This window comes from Strongylocentrotus purpuratus, unplaced genomic scaffold (assembly GCF_000002235.5).
Source record: "Strongylocentrotus purpuratus isolate Spur 01 unplaced genomic scaffold, Spur_5.0 spur5_contig_848, whole genome shotgun sequence".
Lineage (NCBI taxonomy): Eukaryota > Metazoa > Echinodermata > Echinoidea > Camarodonta > Strongylocentrotidae > Strongylocentrotus > Strongylocentrotus purpuratus.
In genome coordinates this window covers 100,033-117,273 of record NW_022145555.1, presented here as the reverse complement: position 1 = coordinate 117,273, position 17,241 = coordinate 100,033, and the positions used below count along the sequence as shown (strand labels likewise).

Sequence of the window (17,241 nt, the reverse complement as noted above, 5' to 3'; positions counted from 1 at the left end):
TTATATTTTTCTATTTTGGATTGAAGTTGTAAAACATGCGTGTACATATTTTGTTCGGAGCTCGTATAGTCAACGCCTCAAACCTCTCGAAATGATTCATAATTACGTATTTTGAACCAAAAAAAAAAATTGTATCTCTATATTCCACGAGAATTTGTCTTATATTATATTAGTTATATACGATGAGATTCGTATATTTCAAAATCTAGTTTATTCAAAAAGTGTGTGCAGTTATAACATTTTGAGATACGGGTAGCTAATTGGGAGTATGTAGGCATGTGTGTGTTGTGCGTGTGTGGGCATTCGTTCGGGCGTTCAATATTTCAATAAGTGACCACGATAACTAAAATGAGGCTGACCCAATATTTGGCTATGGCATTGCGGTAACAGGGTAGCACTGTTTTAAAAGAAAAATATATATTGAAGAGATTTATTAGGGATTACTAAGGAAAATATTCAAAATAACTTGCCATGTTGTCTTGCTAAATGCATCTAATGCGTATACCTACACGTCACAACGGTCTGGTATATAGCTAATTGACTTTTGATAAGTATTTCACTATGTAATAGTTGCAGAATGTCTTGTGTATCACATTTTTCATAATTATATTTTTTAGTTACATGAGTACTATTTTGTTTCAAAGGAAATTATAAAAGGTCATTTAGAATATATGACACTGATCTACAAGCTAAAGCAACGTGGTGAATATCAATAAAAATTCATATATTTATTCTTTTGATTACTTTGTTAACTATTAATGATAACTATTTAGAATAGTTTATCATTTCATGAATAAATTATAATTATATTTGTATTTTGGTTGATGATTACGCAATTTTACATTATGTTCGTTGTAAGCGAAGTAAATTCTTTCAGGAATTAAACTCGTCTAATATCTGTGAGTTTCGTTGTATTAAATTTGTCGTGAAGGGAGATTCAAGTTTGCAAAGAAAAAAAACGAGAGATAGGGAGGTGGGCGGGGATGAAAGAGGTATAGAGAGGGAAAGAAAGAAAGAGATAGAGAAAGAGAGCGAGAGAGAGAGAGAGAGAGAGAGAGAGAGAGACGGGGAGGGGGTAGATATGGGAGAATCAGTGAAAAGGGAATAGATTAAGCGTGGTAATAATGGGGAATGTGAAGGAGACACTAGATAGAGAGAGAGACAGGGACAGAGAGAGACAAACAGACATAGAGGCCCGAATTCACAAAGGAGGTTTGTCGACAAACCTTCGTTTTCGTGCGTCAAACTAGGTTTGTAAAAAACACGGAAAAACGCGTCATATAATGACGTACGAAAACCAAGGTTTGTCGACAAACCTCATTTTGTGAATTCGGGCCAGAGAGACAGAGACAGACGGGGAGGTCGCTGATTTCACACGATAAATCCATCATCCAATCTAAACATGAAATTCCACCTGGAGCGCAGGTTCCTCCAAATTCATTGCTTGTTGTTGTTGTTGTTGTTGTGATTAATGGCGTTTCCAACGTCATTGGATGATTTTCGCCAGGCAATGTGAGAGGGCGTAGTTACTGGTCCTCTCTTAGTACTTTTGCTGTTGGATCGACGATAGCCTAGCTAGTGGCGTTGTGTTTGTGCAATTAACAATGTCAGTAAATTGTTAGTAGTTATTTTCTGTATTGTTATGCAGCCTGTTATTTTAAAGAATTCATTAGGAAGGAAAGGGTGAAGTGGTTGAATATGAGTTGCGATCAGTTTATAACGTTAGTTTAAAGCCTCTCTCCGTACAATGAAGCAATATAATGAGGCAATACCGATGATAGTACCACTGTCACTAAAAGATAATATAACGAAACGTAATTAATACTCTATGTTTATAGTTGAGCATCACAGTTCGTTGTACCTTCCACTGCCTTTTAAAAAAGCTACCACCTTTCCTATATATTCCTCGTTTCCTAGCAAATGACCTAGATTTGGATTTTTGGTCTTTAGTGCTCTTATTCTCCTTCTATGTCTTCATATTTTGGGCATGATAATAAAAAGTGCTCAATTGTTTCTATCGTCTGGCATTCTTCACATAGTCCAGTGTCATGTTTTCTAATTAAATATTTATACTAGTAATTCAGGTTACATTTACCAAGTCTGAATTGGTGGGTTAATCTTTCAGTTTTTTTTGGAGAACTTTTGAAGGGTATGCGGGTTGCATGTGTTCCTTTCCATTCAGCTATACACGTACCATCACAGATCTTCCTCCCTTTCCTATCTCTTTTAATTCCCAAACCACCTCTCTCATTCTCTCCCACCCTCACCATGCACTTCATTATCTCCACTGCACTCCTTCTTTAACCCCACCCCCTCTCTCTCCTCTATTCTGCTACCCTGCTCTCTCTCTCTCTCTCTCTCTCTCTTCTGCTACCGTGCTTTTCTTTTTCCCTCTCTCTCCTCTCTTCTGCTACCCTGCTCTCTCTCCCCTCTCTTTTCTGCTACCCTGCTTTCCCTTTTCACTCTCTCTCCTCTCTTCTGCTACCCTGCTCTCTCTCCCCTCTCTTTTCTGCTACCCTGCTTTCCCTTTTCACTCTCTCTCCTCTCTTCTGCTACCCTGCTCTCTCTACCTCTCTCTCCCCTCTCTTTTCTGCTACCCTGCTTTCCCTTTTCACTCTCTCTCCTCTCTTCTGCTACCCCTTTCTTTATATATACATGCTTATATAATATATATCTTTCTCTCTCCTCTCTTCTGCTACCCTACTCTTCCTTTCTTTATATCTCTCCTCACTTCAGCTACGCTGCTCTGCTCCTCTCTCTCTCTCTCTCTCTCATATCCAATACTTTCTCTTCTCTATTTGATCTTCTTATCTTCACTTTTCATAACCAAACATTTTTTTTCAGTGGCTCCAAAATATTGAAGGCATTTTTGTTTGAAATGAACAACTGGACTAGCGAATTCCTTCATGCAATGACACTAAAATATTGAATTGAAACACGACTTACGATTTCCAGATTTTCATCAAATTTTATTACAAATGCATCAACTAAATAGAGGCTCATGTATACATATTTACAATAAACAACACTGAATAATAATGGATCTGTCTAAATCGGATGTCTATTAAAACAAATCATTGAAATTGATTTATTCAAAGATGCTGTTGATTAAAAATATTGTTGCACTTTCATTATCATTATTTTTAGACACCCTATATTGAACTTGTGACACACTTTAACATAACATATTCAAAGACCAACAAGTTCAAAGTCTGCATATAAAGCAAAACCTGTATATAATGACCACCCAAGGGAGACAAAATATATACAGTCGTTAGAGACAGGTGGACTTTTGCTACAGGTTATTGTAAAGCAGATTTCAGTCAGAAAAACGTTTTGAGGGGGGAAAAAATAATATCTTTATGGACTGGTAATCTTTCAACACAAGTGGTTGCTACAGCACGTCTGAATGTGCTTTGAATATTTTGTTATTATTTTTTATTTATTTATCTGTTTTGTATTGTTTTGTTTAACAAAATTTAGAAAAATAAATCATAATAAAATATGAATAAGCATTGGCTACAAATTCTCACAATTTTAATCTTCATTCCAGTCTTCATATCAAAAGATATTCCCAGTCTTTAATCAAAACTTAAGTTGGGTTCTGGTCATACGATTGCATTATCAGTGGACTGTCTGAAAGTGATTGAAAAAAGTTGCTTACGTAGCTCACAACCGTTGGTGTCAACTGTGAGGTTTTGGAATCACCAAAAAAGCAAAAAGAAATTGACCGAATATTACTGTAACTAAACTCCCACGTACATTGAAATGTGTATATGGGACTACACATAAGTGTGGCATGAAAGTTTGGTCCTGACATTTCAGCTACATGTATCTCCTGTCTTATTTTTGAAACATTGGCGTTTAAAAAGCAATCTTTTTTCAGCGGGCATTTATTATATGATACTCTTCGATTGCCAACATAAAATGAAAGAAAAAAATTATTTTCGCCTCTACCATAACTCAACCTTCTCTTTACATACACTACTCTCCACTTTGAAGTTTCTATCATTTTGACATTTTAAGATTGATCGACATGGATATATTACTCATTTGTCAATTCTAAGTTTATAAACATCCTAAAATACATGTATATGTTTAAAAAATTGAAGGTATCAAGTAACCCTTTAAAAGATGAATGAATCCCAACAAGCAATATACATGTATGTACAAAATATGTGATTTTTTTGCAAAGGTAGGCAATTTACATAGAATTAGAAGAAAAAGAAAACAAATTGTTCGATCCTCACAAGTGCATACAAAAAATGAGAAAGTAAAGGAAGTCTATTTCATGACCCCTGACCTTAAGCCAAACAGTGCATCAACCTATAGTTCAAGGTAACTCATTTCCCGATCATGTTGCTGTCATGTCAGCATGATCAACTGAAATTATGATGATTTCTGTGAGACATTTGCGGAAGTGAAATTTCAGTTTTGCAATTTGCCTTTTGATAGATCTGTCATAAAAGGAATTCAGATGCTCTAGTGACCTTGATGTCTTGCCCTATTTTTGTTTACTTAGGGAGCTAAAATCCTGTAACCATTTGAGATGAGAGAGCAATGTAAAGACAATTGAAAACATGTGCAGATCAAGTGAGTACCTTTGACGACAATTTTTCATTTGCAAAGGTGTCCCAAAGGCTAATAACTTAGTAAACTGCTGGGTTCTTTTAAGCGCATACCTGCCAACTTTAGGAATTAGATTAGGAACCTCTGAACCGTCTGAAGCAAACGACAGGAACACAGTGTATTTTCCATGCGTTTATACAGATTCTTTTTCAAAAAATAAGAGGAATATAGCATTCATAACAGTAGTTTGAAGGCAGAAAAATAGGAATCATTTCTCCAAAACAGGAATGGTTGGCTGCTATGTTAAAGCATACCATGTTTATTTTTCGGCACCTTATGACACACCGATAACCAAGTACGGTTATGACCTCTGTTGCACGTAGCAAAGAGAAGCAGTGGTTTACCGCAGCATATGTGAATGGGCTTTCATTCCTCTCTCTAGTGCCTTCTCCCATCCTCACGGTCACCATGGCGATGACGCTCTCTGTCCTTTTCCTCTCTGTACTCTTTCTTCTTCTCCTTATCCTTCTCACCCCCATCTCTATCTCTATCCCGTCTGCTTTCTTTGTGGGTCTTCACACCATCTCGATAGTTCCTTGAACTTGTTCCTCCGTGTCTGTCATCACTTCGTCTGCTGGGAGAGCGAGATCTTTCATCCTTTCTCCTTCTATCCATCCTGTCATCCTCATCTTCTCTCCGCTCCTTCATCTGCCTATCTTTTCCATTCCTATCGTGTCTACCATGGCTTGGAGAATCAGGACTTTGACTTCTCCTTTCAATTTTAATTTTAATTTTTCTTTCTCTGTGGCTGTCATTGTCTTCTCTCCTGTAGCCTTTTGTGTGCCTTCTTTCCTCGCTATCGCTTCGAGGTTCTCTCTTTATCTTTCTAACCTCATTCCTTCGATCGTCTTTCCTTGCCCTCTTCCTACTCTCACCATCACTATCTGGTTCCTTCTTGCTCGTCCTTCTCTCCTCATGATGCTTTGAACTTGATTTCTTTTTTCGGTCTTGTTCTGAATCGCTCTCTTGGTCAGAAGAGTCGGAATAGCGTCCTTTTCTTGACTTTCCATTGTGTCCTCCTTCTTTCTCACTTCTTCTGTCTCTCTGGTCGAGTTCATCTGAGCTGTTATCACTGTCATCTGATGAATGTGATGGTTTCCTCCTCTTCATATTCTTTTTGTCCTTTCTTTTCTTAGAGCTTTTGGAGTCTAGACGTTTCTGCTTCTTCTCCATCTTGTCCAACTTCCTGCAATTGTGAAAAAAGGAAAAATTACCATCTAAGTCGTATTTAAACCCAAACTACAGATATGAAAAATGTTTTGTAAGGATCTGAATACTGTTTTATTAAACGGAGGACCAAGACCATCACAATAGCTATCACTCAGTGTTAATCAAGAAATGTGGGTTTGCAGATATGGAACACACATGATAAGACTTTCAGTATTTTGTGATTAATGAAGAGACAATGTATTTTTTTCTTCCCAGTAATGTTTCGAAAAAGAAGGATCCTATTCATCAATATCAAATCGAAGTTATTCCTTTCTTAAGGCTAGATTACTCAGAAAGAAACTGCAGAGGTTTACTGTGGCAGTTTTTTATCATTTTTGTTTGATACATTTAAAGGTGAATGGCAGTTGGGGATGAAAAAGGTAGCCAGACGCATACGACAAAGGTCCTTGCCACATTAATTTTTTCAGATACAGAAATGTGAAGGACGATACGCTTATGTCATCCTTTTTTTAAAGACCTGTGGCGCTTTTGTCCACCCTACTTGAAAAGTGCTAAATATAGCCCGTAAAGATTTGCGAAAATGTGAATTCTAAAACAAGGCGAAGATGCAAAATGTGAAAAAAGGGCCATGATGATGTACTTACTTCAGTAATTTTATCTTTTCTTTCATAGAGAGGGATTTGAGGAATGCCTCTTCTGGTTCGACATCCTCATCCTCATCATCATCACTGCTACCAACGAATCTCTGTGATAACAAGAAAATTTGAGTTAATAAATAAGAATTATGAATAAATTGTTTTCACCAATCACTATATTCTAGAAAGGAGAAAATCAGTTTCAAAATGTTACATAAGTAATTTCTACATATTTCATATTTGATTTCAATTTCTTTACATGAGATTCAGGGGAGAACAGAATGATACGATGACAATGAAAAGAAAGAAAAAGAGAGTACGTTCTGTTTGAGAGCCAAGCCATCTCTACGGAACCTCCTACCCCTTACCTCCCATCCTCTCCCCCCAAAATGGTCTCCCTAACAGACATCTCCCCTGATTCTTAGCTACATAGAGGGGAGGAGAAAGAATAGAGGGGAAGAGGAGTAGGGGTAGAAGGAGGATACTGTGGACGAGTAGCGGAGTGGGATTTCTAAAAGTGGAATCGATCTTGGGGAGAACGGACATCTCACCTGATTCTTAGCTTGGCCATTGACCTTCCTTCCCAGTACGTTCTGTTTGAGAGCCAAGCCGTCTCTTCTCATGTCCTCCATCAGATCATCCTTATCCGTGCTCGGTCCAGCGATCTCTTCATCCTTCGTCTGGTCATACAAGGGACACTGAGTATGCAAGCGAGAAGAACATTAGTCACTATAATATGTACTGCGCCTAGAAACAAAGTATTAGGCGCATTATAAATGTGAGCTATTAATATATTACAAGGGTTCATTTAAAATCTCTTTTCACGAAGATCACTTCGTCAATGTATTTTGTTTGAAGATCCTATTTAACATTTGCAAAATATATGTCCTCCAACAAATCGTCCTTGTCTTTGCTCGGTCCAGCGATCTCTTCATCTTTCGTCTGGTCATACATTGGACACTGAGGTATGCAAGGGAGAAAAACATACAGTCAAACCTGCTTTAGTGACCACCTGTCTACAAAGACCACCTGTCTACAACAAGCACATTTTCTGTTTCCCTTAAAAAAAAATTTCTCATTGAAACATGTATTAAAGGAACCTGTCTACAAAGACCACTTTTTGTGTTTCCCTTTGGCGGTCGCTGTAGACAGGTTTGACTGTATTACAAGGGTTCATTTTTATGGGGACTGCACTACTTATAGCTACTTGCGCCCTTTATACAGCAAACAATGCCTAAGCGGTACCTGTTGGTCCCCATGATCCTCTTTTTCTTATGTTAATTGAGAGCGGAGTTGATGAGATAACCACCTGCCAGTGACCACGCAGGGAGGTCTAATCCATCCTGGCCGAACTAGTGCAGGTAGGCTTTAAAATATCTTTTACTGAAGATCATTTTATCAAAATCTTTTGTTTGAAGATTCTATTTAACATTTGCTAAAGATGATTGAAGCTGTCATTTGTTCATGACTCTATCCTTTTCGCTTGAAGGAAAATGTCAGAAACTCTTAAGCCAACAGGTGACTGTTTAGTTATCAAAAGAGATACGGTACACACGTTTATGTACCTTTTAATTTTTCTTTATTTCAAATGCACAAAAATCAAATTAAAATTCACTTTCTTGATGCTGTTTATGCTATTTTGTGTCGATTTATTGCCATATCCCACACAACGTTTCAATTTTATTCAAGGTATTTAAATTGAGTTCTGAGTGCATTCCTTAAGATACATGTACACATAGGACTTTTAAAGCGGCACTTTCAATTGTAGCCACTTTTATTAGTACGGTAGATAAACAAAAACTGTCAGAGCAATCTGAGAGAAATGACATCACTACCTACCTCTCTATCAGTGTTGACATGGCCCCACTTGTGGCATCTGATGCACTTGACGTTGCGCACGGCGATACCAAAGGGTTGATCCGTAACATCCATGTCCTTGGCATAGCCCTCTCGGGGAGCCCCACGCTGCCATTCAAACTTGTACTCCTGGTCCCCGTCCTCCTTCTCCTCCGTCTTCATGCCCTTGGGCGGCTCGTACATGAAGTTCAGGCCATGCTTCACACGTATGTCTCCCATAAGCTGCCTGTAGGATGATATTCATGTAGAGAGAGATGAAACATGGAAATCTGCATGTGGGACTACAACGACACTTTCCTGACAGACTCACACACTCATATTTCTACATTGGTGACCCCTCGTTTACTTGGAAGCTTGGTTGTACGATTTTATTATTCCCTGACTTTTTGGACTTAGCAATGTTTTATAAAATGTCTTCATTCTGGATTATGTATCAAATGTTTTTTATGCTCTTGCATTTATACACGTTTATTCGATGCATACCATGTCATTCATTACTGTCTATTTAATGGCAACTAAACAGCCGTTCGCATACCATGCTTGTTGCATTACATTTTTTTAACATGCAATGCTTGTACATTTCTTAGGCTGCTGTAAATTACTGCATACACTATATTATACAATACATGCACTTTTAGATTTTTATCAGCCATTGATTCTTGTGACATTTTGTAATTTGCTCATTTATATCTTTTTTGCCCTACTTTCATCGTACATTCATGTCTCCAGTATTTTTCCATCACAGTACTTATTTATATGCATTTATTCGGGCCACGTGTGTATTTCTTTCCAATCGCGCATCGTGGTTCCGCACTGTTCACCCCGCGTATTTTCAACGCCACGAGGTTTTTCTCCACTCCCGCTTACACCTCGGTCGAGTCAACAACTCCTGCTTCCATCTTCAGTTGAGTCACACGCTCCATGATTTTCTCTCCAGGCTTATTATTCTACCGTGCCTATCACCTCTTGCATGGCACGTCAACTTTCTCTGCCGTCTCCAGCGGGCTGGCAGTTTCCCAGTGGAACAGTTAAAATCAAGATCCGACATATATGGTGCTTGGTTATCCGCTGGGAGCTGCCAGTTTCTTCACCGGTAGCCTTTCACTCACATGAGCTCGACTCACCGCAGCTCATCTAAACATTCACCATCAAAGTTCGGCTCATCAATCGAGCGACTCACTGCTCAGCACCAATGCCGGCTTTGATGTCTGCATTTTCTACCTTGGCCTCCGACATCAAGCGACTCACTGCTTTTGTCATCGAGCGCCACACATCTCTTCTCTTCTCTTCTATTCTCGCCCGAGAGCTCCATCTACATTCATCATCATCACGAGCATCTGCGACGACATCGTGTTCTTCACGGTTCTTCAACCATGTCAACGAAGTCGCGTTTCCGCCATCAAGCCTCCGCACATCATCGCGTGAGCCCCTTCCTTCGTTTTCATCTCTCTTCTTCTTCATTGGACTTTCGACCTCATTTGCTAGTTGCTACCTTGTTTGGCGTTCAACAATAAGGGATAGAGCAACGTCGATCTGGTGCTGCTCAGTGGCTGCCGGGCTCACGATCAATAGGGCAAAAAGAATTTCCGTTTCGGTTTAATAAAATTTGGAGTGGACTATTAGGCTATTATTATTATTATTATTATTATTATTATTATTATTATTATTATTATTATTTTCACTCTGTCGTAAGCTCTATTCATTTCATTGCATTTATTCATCATTATATGACCATTTAAACTCTGTGCAATATCTACAATTCTCATTCATGTGATTTGTATTCCGAATCATTTATTCACCAGACTTCACTTGCAAGTGTTAGTCCATCATATTTATTCTTCAATAAACATAACGAAAAGGGAATACTTTCTTTTATGTATTTTATTGTCAGTGCAACCTTGTTTCCTCGTAGCTAAATAAAAATAAGTGTTATGTTGTGTGACGAGTGAACACGCTTTCAAATATCCATTCACATTACCTCACACACTCATATCTCTACAAAGCAATAGGCTATTTTCGTAATGTAATCAAATTTAAGTCTTTGTTAAAGCCCATCTGTACTAGTGTACAGGAGGGATAAGACTACCCTGCAAGGTCACTGGACAGGGGGTTATCTCATCAAATCAGCTCTCAATTAACAAAAGATGATCATGGGGGACCAATGGTCACCGATTAGGCATTATTTGTTATATAGAGGGCGCAAGTAGCTATAAGTAGTGCAGTGGGACTTTCAGTTTCCTCGTTATATTCAGTGGATTTGACACCTTACGTTGTATTTCAATATTAAGAATGCTAATTGCATCATACATTATGTGCTGTAAGGTGGGGCAAAACATAATGTTTGTATACCCACATAAAGTGGTTTATACATTTGAATGATTTAACTCAGTTTGATTTAGTTTCTAAAACATCTAAATTTGGATTTGATTTATTTAATCACAGTCAAAAAGCCTGCTTTCAGCTAGAAGCTGCTTTTCAGCAAGGCTGTGAACAACGTAAAAGTAAATACGTGTAGATTAGGATAAGAAGTATGTTCCTAAATAATGTTTGCACATTATGTATGTAAATTAAGATAAAGTACTTTATAAATAACATTATTATCATGTTACAGGGCACCTGGTATGATTATTTCTTGAATGCACTGTGGGCCTATTACGGCTCCCGGAGCTAAAGCTAGGGTAATAATTTCCAAAGCTCTTTGGAAGCACATAGAGATGTTATATAATGTGATATGCGCTATACAAGAACCAAATATTATTATTTATCATAACAACTCTGGTACCTGTTCGTGTATGTATCTTGTTCTCTCTCATACTCCGCTCTCAGGTTGTCTTGCTTCGTCTTCTCTGCGTCTGTTCTCTGCTCTGCCATCCATACCTGTCAAAGATAAGGGAACATTTGAACAAGTTAGCAATGACATTCCTTATTATATTTTCAATGTCAAAGGGCATGAACCCTCAAATTTAAACATTTGTCTCATAGTTTTAAATTTGGTGTCAAATTGAACATAAACATCCAAAGTTTCCATATCTAAAAAATTCAGCCATTTTCACACTGCTGAATATTGAAATTTGCACTATCAATAACATAACCTTGAAATTATTAATTGACACCAACTATGGCAAATTTTCAAAGAGAATAGATCATATTATCAAGACCTGTTTGCCAAAATACATATGCTACACAAAGTTTAAAGAATATATAGCCTTATGGGAACTAATACATGATAGTACAGGGCAGCGTTTCATGAAACCGTCATAAGTACAAGTTCACCGACATCACATAGAAACGCGTATTAAACTTAATACATGCATTTCAATGGGATGTCGGTGAACTTGTACTTATGACGGTTTCGTGAGATGCTGCCCAGGTGCATAAATTGCCGTTCTGCAAAATTTGTTATGCTTCAGTAACTGTAGAAATTTAGTCTCTGAAATGTTGGGAGTTCAATTTGATCTCTATCTCTATTTCTGATAGAAATTACTGCTATGCTGTGAGTATGCACTGTACATTCTACACTACATCCTGTGGTAACAATTTAAATTCAATGGTGTCGGACATATCCAAAAAAATGATCCACATACTTTCAAGAACGGGAACAAAATAGGCTTTGAATATACAGTGTGTAACCCTATTTTGGGATCAATGAGAAAACATTCACAAAAGTACAATTATTTCTGAACACATCGACATTGTACATGTGCACATTGACATGTTTGAAAACATTTCTTCTCCTTACTACTTTGGTCTGCTTCCTTCAACCTGTCAACCTTAAAAAAATTTGCAGAATTTATGAGATTTCTTGCTCTTTATAAAAACAAACTGTTAGTGTTACCGTCCTTACGATGATGATCGCTTCTGTATAATGTTATACAAAGTCGATATGAAGTGATGATACCATGGGACGGTAGTGGACACAGGAGTTTGCAGTTGCACTCGACTTGCACGGTGGCAAGACGGACAGGGGCGGAACTTTGCGTTTGCCTCAACAAACTTGTTCTTTTTTTAATGACTTTTAGTCTAGTTTTAGTTTGAGTTTCAGGTTTTCATCATTTGTTGATAGTTTTGTATATTGATGCCATTTATATTTGAAGAATTTTGTAATTTTTTTTTTATTAATAAAGAAAAATTAAAGAACAAAATCTCGCCGTTTGACGCGATTCCAACGTTGCAAAATCATTCATACATCAGCACACAAATATGGCAATGGACGAGAAAGCATACCGCACATATCATTATGAGTGGGACCGATATGAACAACTTACAAGGGCAAAGCAACAAACAAACGACAGCACCAACAAACATGGCAAATTGCACTTCTCTGTACGTCCTAAATCATCTTACCCGTTTTATATTAGCATACGATGCAGGATGAAAGAATTTCTTGCACATAAAATTCGCAAAAGACTTCCCCATGATGGCGAATTTTATTGACAAATTGACGTTTCGTCACCGATCCGCTTTCACCAACAATCACCACGAAATTGACGTAGATGGCGCGAGGCTTAAATTGCTGGATTTTGTTTTTGTATTGTTGTCATATTTCAGCATATGCCAGTCGAAGAAAATATTCAAATTTCATATCATTATTTTCAGGGATGGTGCGGTTTGTATATTTTGTTTGAATGAAATGGGTATATGGGGCCATTAGAGGCACATTATTCACGGATAAATTATTATGTGGTCTCAAAAGCTCCATTTAGAAAATTTGTTTTAATTCGAAATCCACCCCAAATGAAGCTGATTTTTAATAATATCAACAACAACAAAAACCCAGAAAGATAGTAAAAGTTGAAGAAAAAAAACCACATAGAACAAATGATAAATATTTGGAAGGGTCATCACATAGTTGCCAATACGTCATTGATCGATATCAACTTAAAGATAAGCTTGAATTCTCATAGAAAATAAATTCTCACAGAATCCAACAAAACTTACATTTAATGTTTCAGATATACAAATAATAAAAAATAAATGAAATGTGCCAAACGAATTCGATAGGAAATGTATAGGGGCCCCCAAGTATAAATGAGCACAGAAAGATAAGGAAATCAACGTTAGTAGGCCCAACACCATGTGCTTAACATACAGGTCACTTATGTGCGAATGAGAGTTGTGGTTTTTAATGAAGATGATTTTCAGCAAGTTTTTGTGAGGTTGTTTTTATTATACTGGTTCAAACAATCAATCTACTGCAGGATAAACAATCCAGAATTGATTATAGCCACGTTCTCTCGAGATACGATTCCCATACCAGAGCCCAAGATTAATAAAGCTTCATATAGTTGTTTTTATCCTTCACAAAACTGTTCAAAGTTTTCTCTGACCCTAGCTTTTTCTCTCATTGTTCTACTTTCATACAAGTCATCTTGATGTTTTGGTTAACTTCCGCTCTCACGCTATGAAATAAATTGAGCTGTAGCCGACCGTTCATTTTTCATCAGTGTTCATGGAAAAGGATTCTTGTGTAGCACATCTATAAGCTGAACATATAGTGATAAGAAATAAGACATTGAAAACTGATGTATTTTAAAGTGCATAGTGTACATATGTCAGCTAGTACGTAGCTCATTTAATATCATTGCTTAAATTTAAACTACTTTGTAACTAATGAACTCACCAAGATGTTCAGAAAAATTGACAGCATGAATGAATGATAATCATACAATAATATACGTCTTATACGTACATGTGTACTTTTATTGAATCTTTGAAATTGATATGATAAGCGTCGGATTGCAACAGCTATCGCACAAAGAGTTAAAGGTCGTTCAGAAATTAGGGAATAACCCTTCACCAAAAACTTGCCATTCTTTTATGTGTAAATGAATAGCAACTGTGTGAAAAAAGGTCCTAAGTTCATTCACTTAGCCACAGTTTTGCAGCGTCATATCTGCCCAAGGCTTTACTGATATCAATCTGTACCTTATAAATGAAAATGATTCATAAACTCTAGATTGAAATTTCATTCCAAATGATTCAAGTTCATTTTACTCTTTAATTAGTACCGGTACATGGAACTTTCTTGCATTGATAGTACATGTAGAAGAACCCTTAACAGATGTTAAGGCGCAATGGCTCAGTGGTCTCATAACTGGAGGTCCCGGGTTCAAAACCAATTTGATGCACAATTAAGTGACTGCCCTTTGTAAGACATTTATCCTCATTACCGAATCCCTCGGACAGGACTTAAGCCGTCAGTCCCCTGGTTGCTTACTTACAAGCATACACATGCTTTCTTAGCAGTCACGTAAAACAAACCAACCAACATATTTGAACTACATAATGTGTATTCACATTACACACACATAGATTCATCCATTCCAAAATTCATGAAGTACAAATAACTTCTAAAGGAATTTGTAAAAAGAAAAATAATGCTCCTTTTATATTTTTCACCAACTGTAATATGAGAAATAGAAAACAAATGTAAAGATTCCTTTGAAAAAGGGAAATAAAAAAAGTTTTCCCAATCCTAATTTGTAGCATACAACATGAAGAGCATGTGGGTCTGTTCATAGCTGTTTACAGCCATATTTAGAGACAAGGAAAGCAAACAGTCACAGGAACTGGTGTGCAATTCTACAATACTTTTGAATAGGAATTTAATTGTGACTATCCTCAAATCTGCTTCTCTTCTCAACAACATAAGCATGTGTCTGTAGACACATGTGTCTGTAGACATATTTTTTAAACACAACTGGCAAGAGTGACCTTTGGCTCTTCAGAGTGTTTCTACATTCATGCCTTCCGTTATATTTTCAAGGCATGCAGTGAATAGAAAAGAGAAATGCTCTACCCTCAGTGAGTTGTACATCAAACAATGTTTGGGAATCTAAGTGAGTGCATATTTTGTACACAAGCTACTTTCATTACTCTGTAATAATTTTGAGCCATATACTTGTTTGTTAAGAACTTTGTTTAATTACAAAAGGTTGCAAATTACACTGGGAGGATTGTGGTCTATATTGATTAGGGATGGCAAAAGGGAAAGAAAAAAAAGGGGAAAAAAAGAGGTAATTTATAAATCAGGAAACAATGCATTCGTTTTTACTAGGCCATTATTATCTGCCATTGAAATGATTTAAAGTATGGTCATTATTATAAATAAGTGTATTATGTTGATTTTTTTTTTTTTTTTAAATCCAATTTGATTTATATGACCTTATCATCAATTATAAAACAAAACCAACAACAAATTACCAACCTTAATTTTGGTATGTTGAGATTTGTCTTTCAAATCAAATGTGATATCCAAGTAATACCATGACGCTGGGTAAACAGTAAAGTGAACCAATTCATGTGATCATAATATCAGATAAAAGACTTGGCACAGCATCATAAGAAGATTTGATAAACTGTGGCTTAGAGAACTTGTCAAAACAAGTAATCAACAAATGGCAGGTAAATACGGCCTAGAAACTCAAATACAGAGTTACAGAGAAGCAGGCACAGGTCAAAAAAATCTCAGACAAGGATTTACAAAATATATCTGGCAATGCCTCCTTTCTGTGAAGAACACATGTACCATTTTGACAACAAACTGGAAATCTATCAAAATGATGTAATTTTGATAAGCACTTATTTGTATCACCGGTTGTACAGACAGCAGAGAGTATCCCAATTTCTGACAGGCAATCAAACAAAATCTTTGCCATTCATGATAATGGAATTTGTCTGATCTACTATCTACATGGTTTCTGCCTCATTAATGTGACTGGTGCACAAATTACACATGATTCTCCTTCCATGACTTGTTCATATCTTGATATAGATCTACATAGGGTGATACTGATACAGCTGCATAAATCATTGACCATGGATGATATTAGTCTTGAGTTTGGCCCTCTTCCGTAGGCTAGCTTGAACGTCATCCTTTCGCTCTCAGAAGTCATCAAAAAGTTCATCTTCAAGTCCATCAAGTAGATCACCAATACTTTCTGTGGAAGGTTAAAGATAAGAAAAAGATGAAGCAAGTTTGAGCAGTCCATACGTGAACGCATCTTCTCGAACCTTCATATGGGGATTCCTTTGAAGGTAGACTTCTGCTGAAAGGGGAATTCATCCTAAATGTGGGGGGGGGGGAATGGGAACAGCATAAATATCTAGACAGCAGATTTAGAATCATAAACCTGGGCCCTGTTTCATAAAACTTGTTATCAATAACACGTTGCAATAACTGTTATAAGCTACTGAAAATGAAGCATTTGATTGGCTCATTTGGCTGAGAGGAATTTTGTTACAGAAATGTGACGCTTATTATTGACAAAAAAATTTATGAAACAGGGTCCGGATGTACTGATAAAAGGTATCTGGTTGGCTGGGAGTGCGGATTGTATTTAAAAAACGAAATTTGCCTCCAAGGTACAACTACAGATCAATTTCGAAGTACAGTATTTCTTAACATCTAAAAAAAAAAAAATCTTCAAATTATGCAAACATATGCAGACTCAATTGCCAGATTTGGCAGAGTGGTGCTTGAAACAGTCCTACCAAAACATTTTGCAACTTTCCCACCCACCTTCTCTGAAGTTGTTGGGGGCAGGCTTTTGGCCCTTGTTTGGTCCATCCGTCAGGTTTCCTCCACCGGTATTGGACCCCAGGCCAGAGATGTCCCTCAGGCACGGTCTCTTCATCTCCTCAGGGAGCTTCGGCATGCTTGGAGTGGGTTTGGATGGAATGGGATGGCATCTTTTGGTTGCTATGGGGACCATTCCTGTAGGTGATGATGATGTCAAGGAGGAGGTGGAGGTAAGAGGGATGGTAACAGTTGTAGATGAGGTTGGGGAAGGCCGATGAGCTGGAGAGATTTGAGTAGTTACTGCTTTGGAGGAGGATGGTGAAGCAGATGAACCTGATGTAGATTTGGAATAATCAACCCCATCAAAATGTTTATCTCTATTTTCCGTCGGTTCCTCTTTCCTAGTGTCTAGTCTGGATCTCATATCGT

General features: G+C 37.3%; 2 protein-coding genes across 2 annotated transcripts; both read right to left on the bottom strand.

Annotated features, from left to right (window-relative positions):
* Nucleotides 1-2,942: 2,942 nt before the first annotated feature.
* Nucleotides 2,943-12,774, bottom strand: LOC115918013 (corepressor interacting with RBPJ 1-like). The gene is made up of 6 exons (XM_030993286.1): nucleotides 12,636-12,774; nucleotides 11,074-11,168; nucleotides 8,274-8,517; nucleotides 6,986-7,132; nucleotides 6,444-6,544; nucleotides 2,943-5,815 (listed from the first exon to the last, which is right to left on the bottom strand). Exons 1-6 carry the CDS (start codon nucleotides 12,705-12,707, stop codon nucleotides 5,008-5,010), a joined length of 1,467 nt encoding a protein of 488 aa, XP_030849146.1. The 5' UTR covers nucleotides 12,708-12,774; the 3' UTR covers nucleotides 2,943-5,007.
* A 2,704-nt stretch (nucleotides 12,775-15,478) lies between these two features.
* LOC115927410 lies at nucleotides 15,479-17,237 on the bottom strand. The gene is made up of 2 exons (XM_030993261.1): nucleotides 16,813-17,237; nucleotides 15,479-16,231 (listed from the first exon to the last, which is right to left on the bottom strand). Exons 1-2 carry the CDS (start codon nucleotides 17,234-17,236, stop codon nucleotides 16,176-16,178), a joined length of 480 nt encoding a protein of 159 aa, XP_030849121.1. The 5' UTR covers nucleotide 17,237; the 3' UTR covers nucleotides 15,479-16,175.
* Nucleotides 17,238-17,241: the final 4 nt, after the last annotated feature.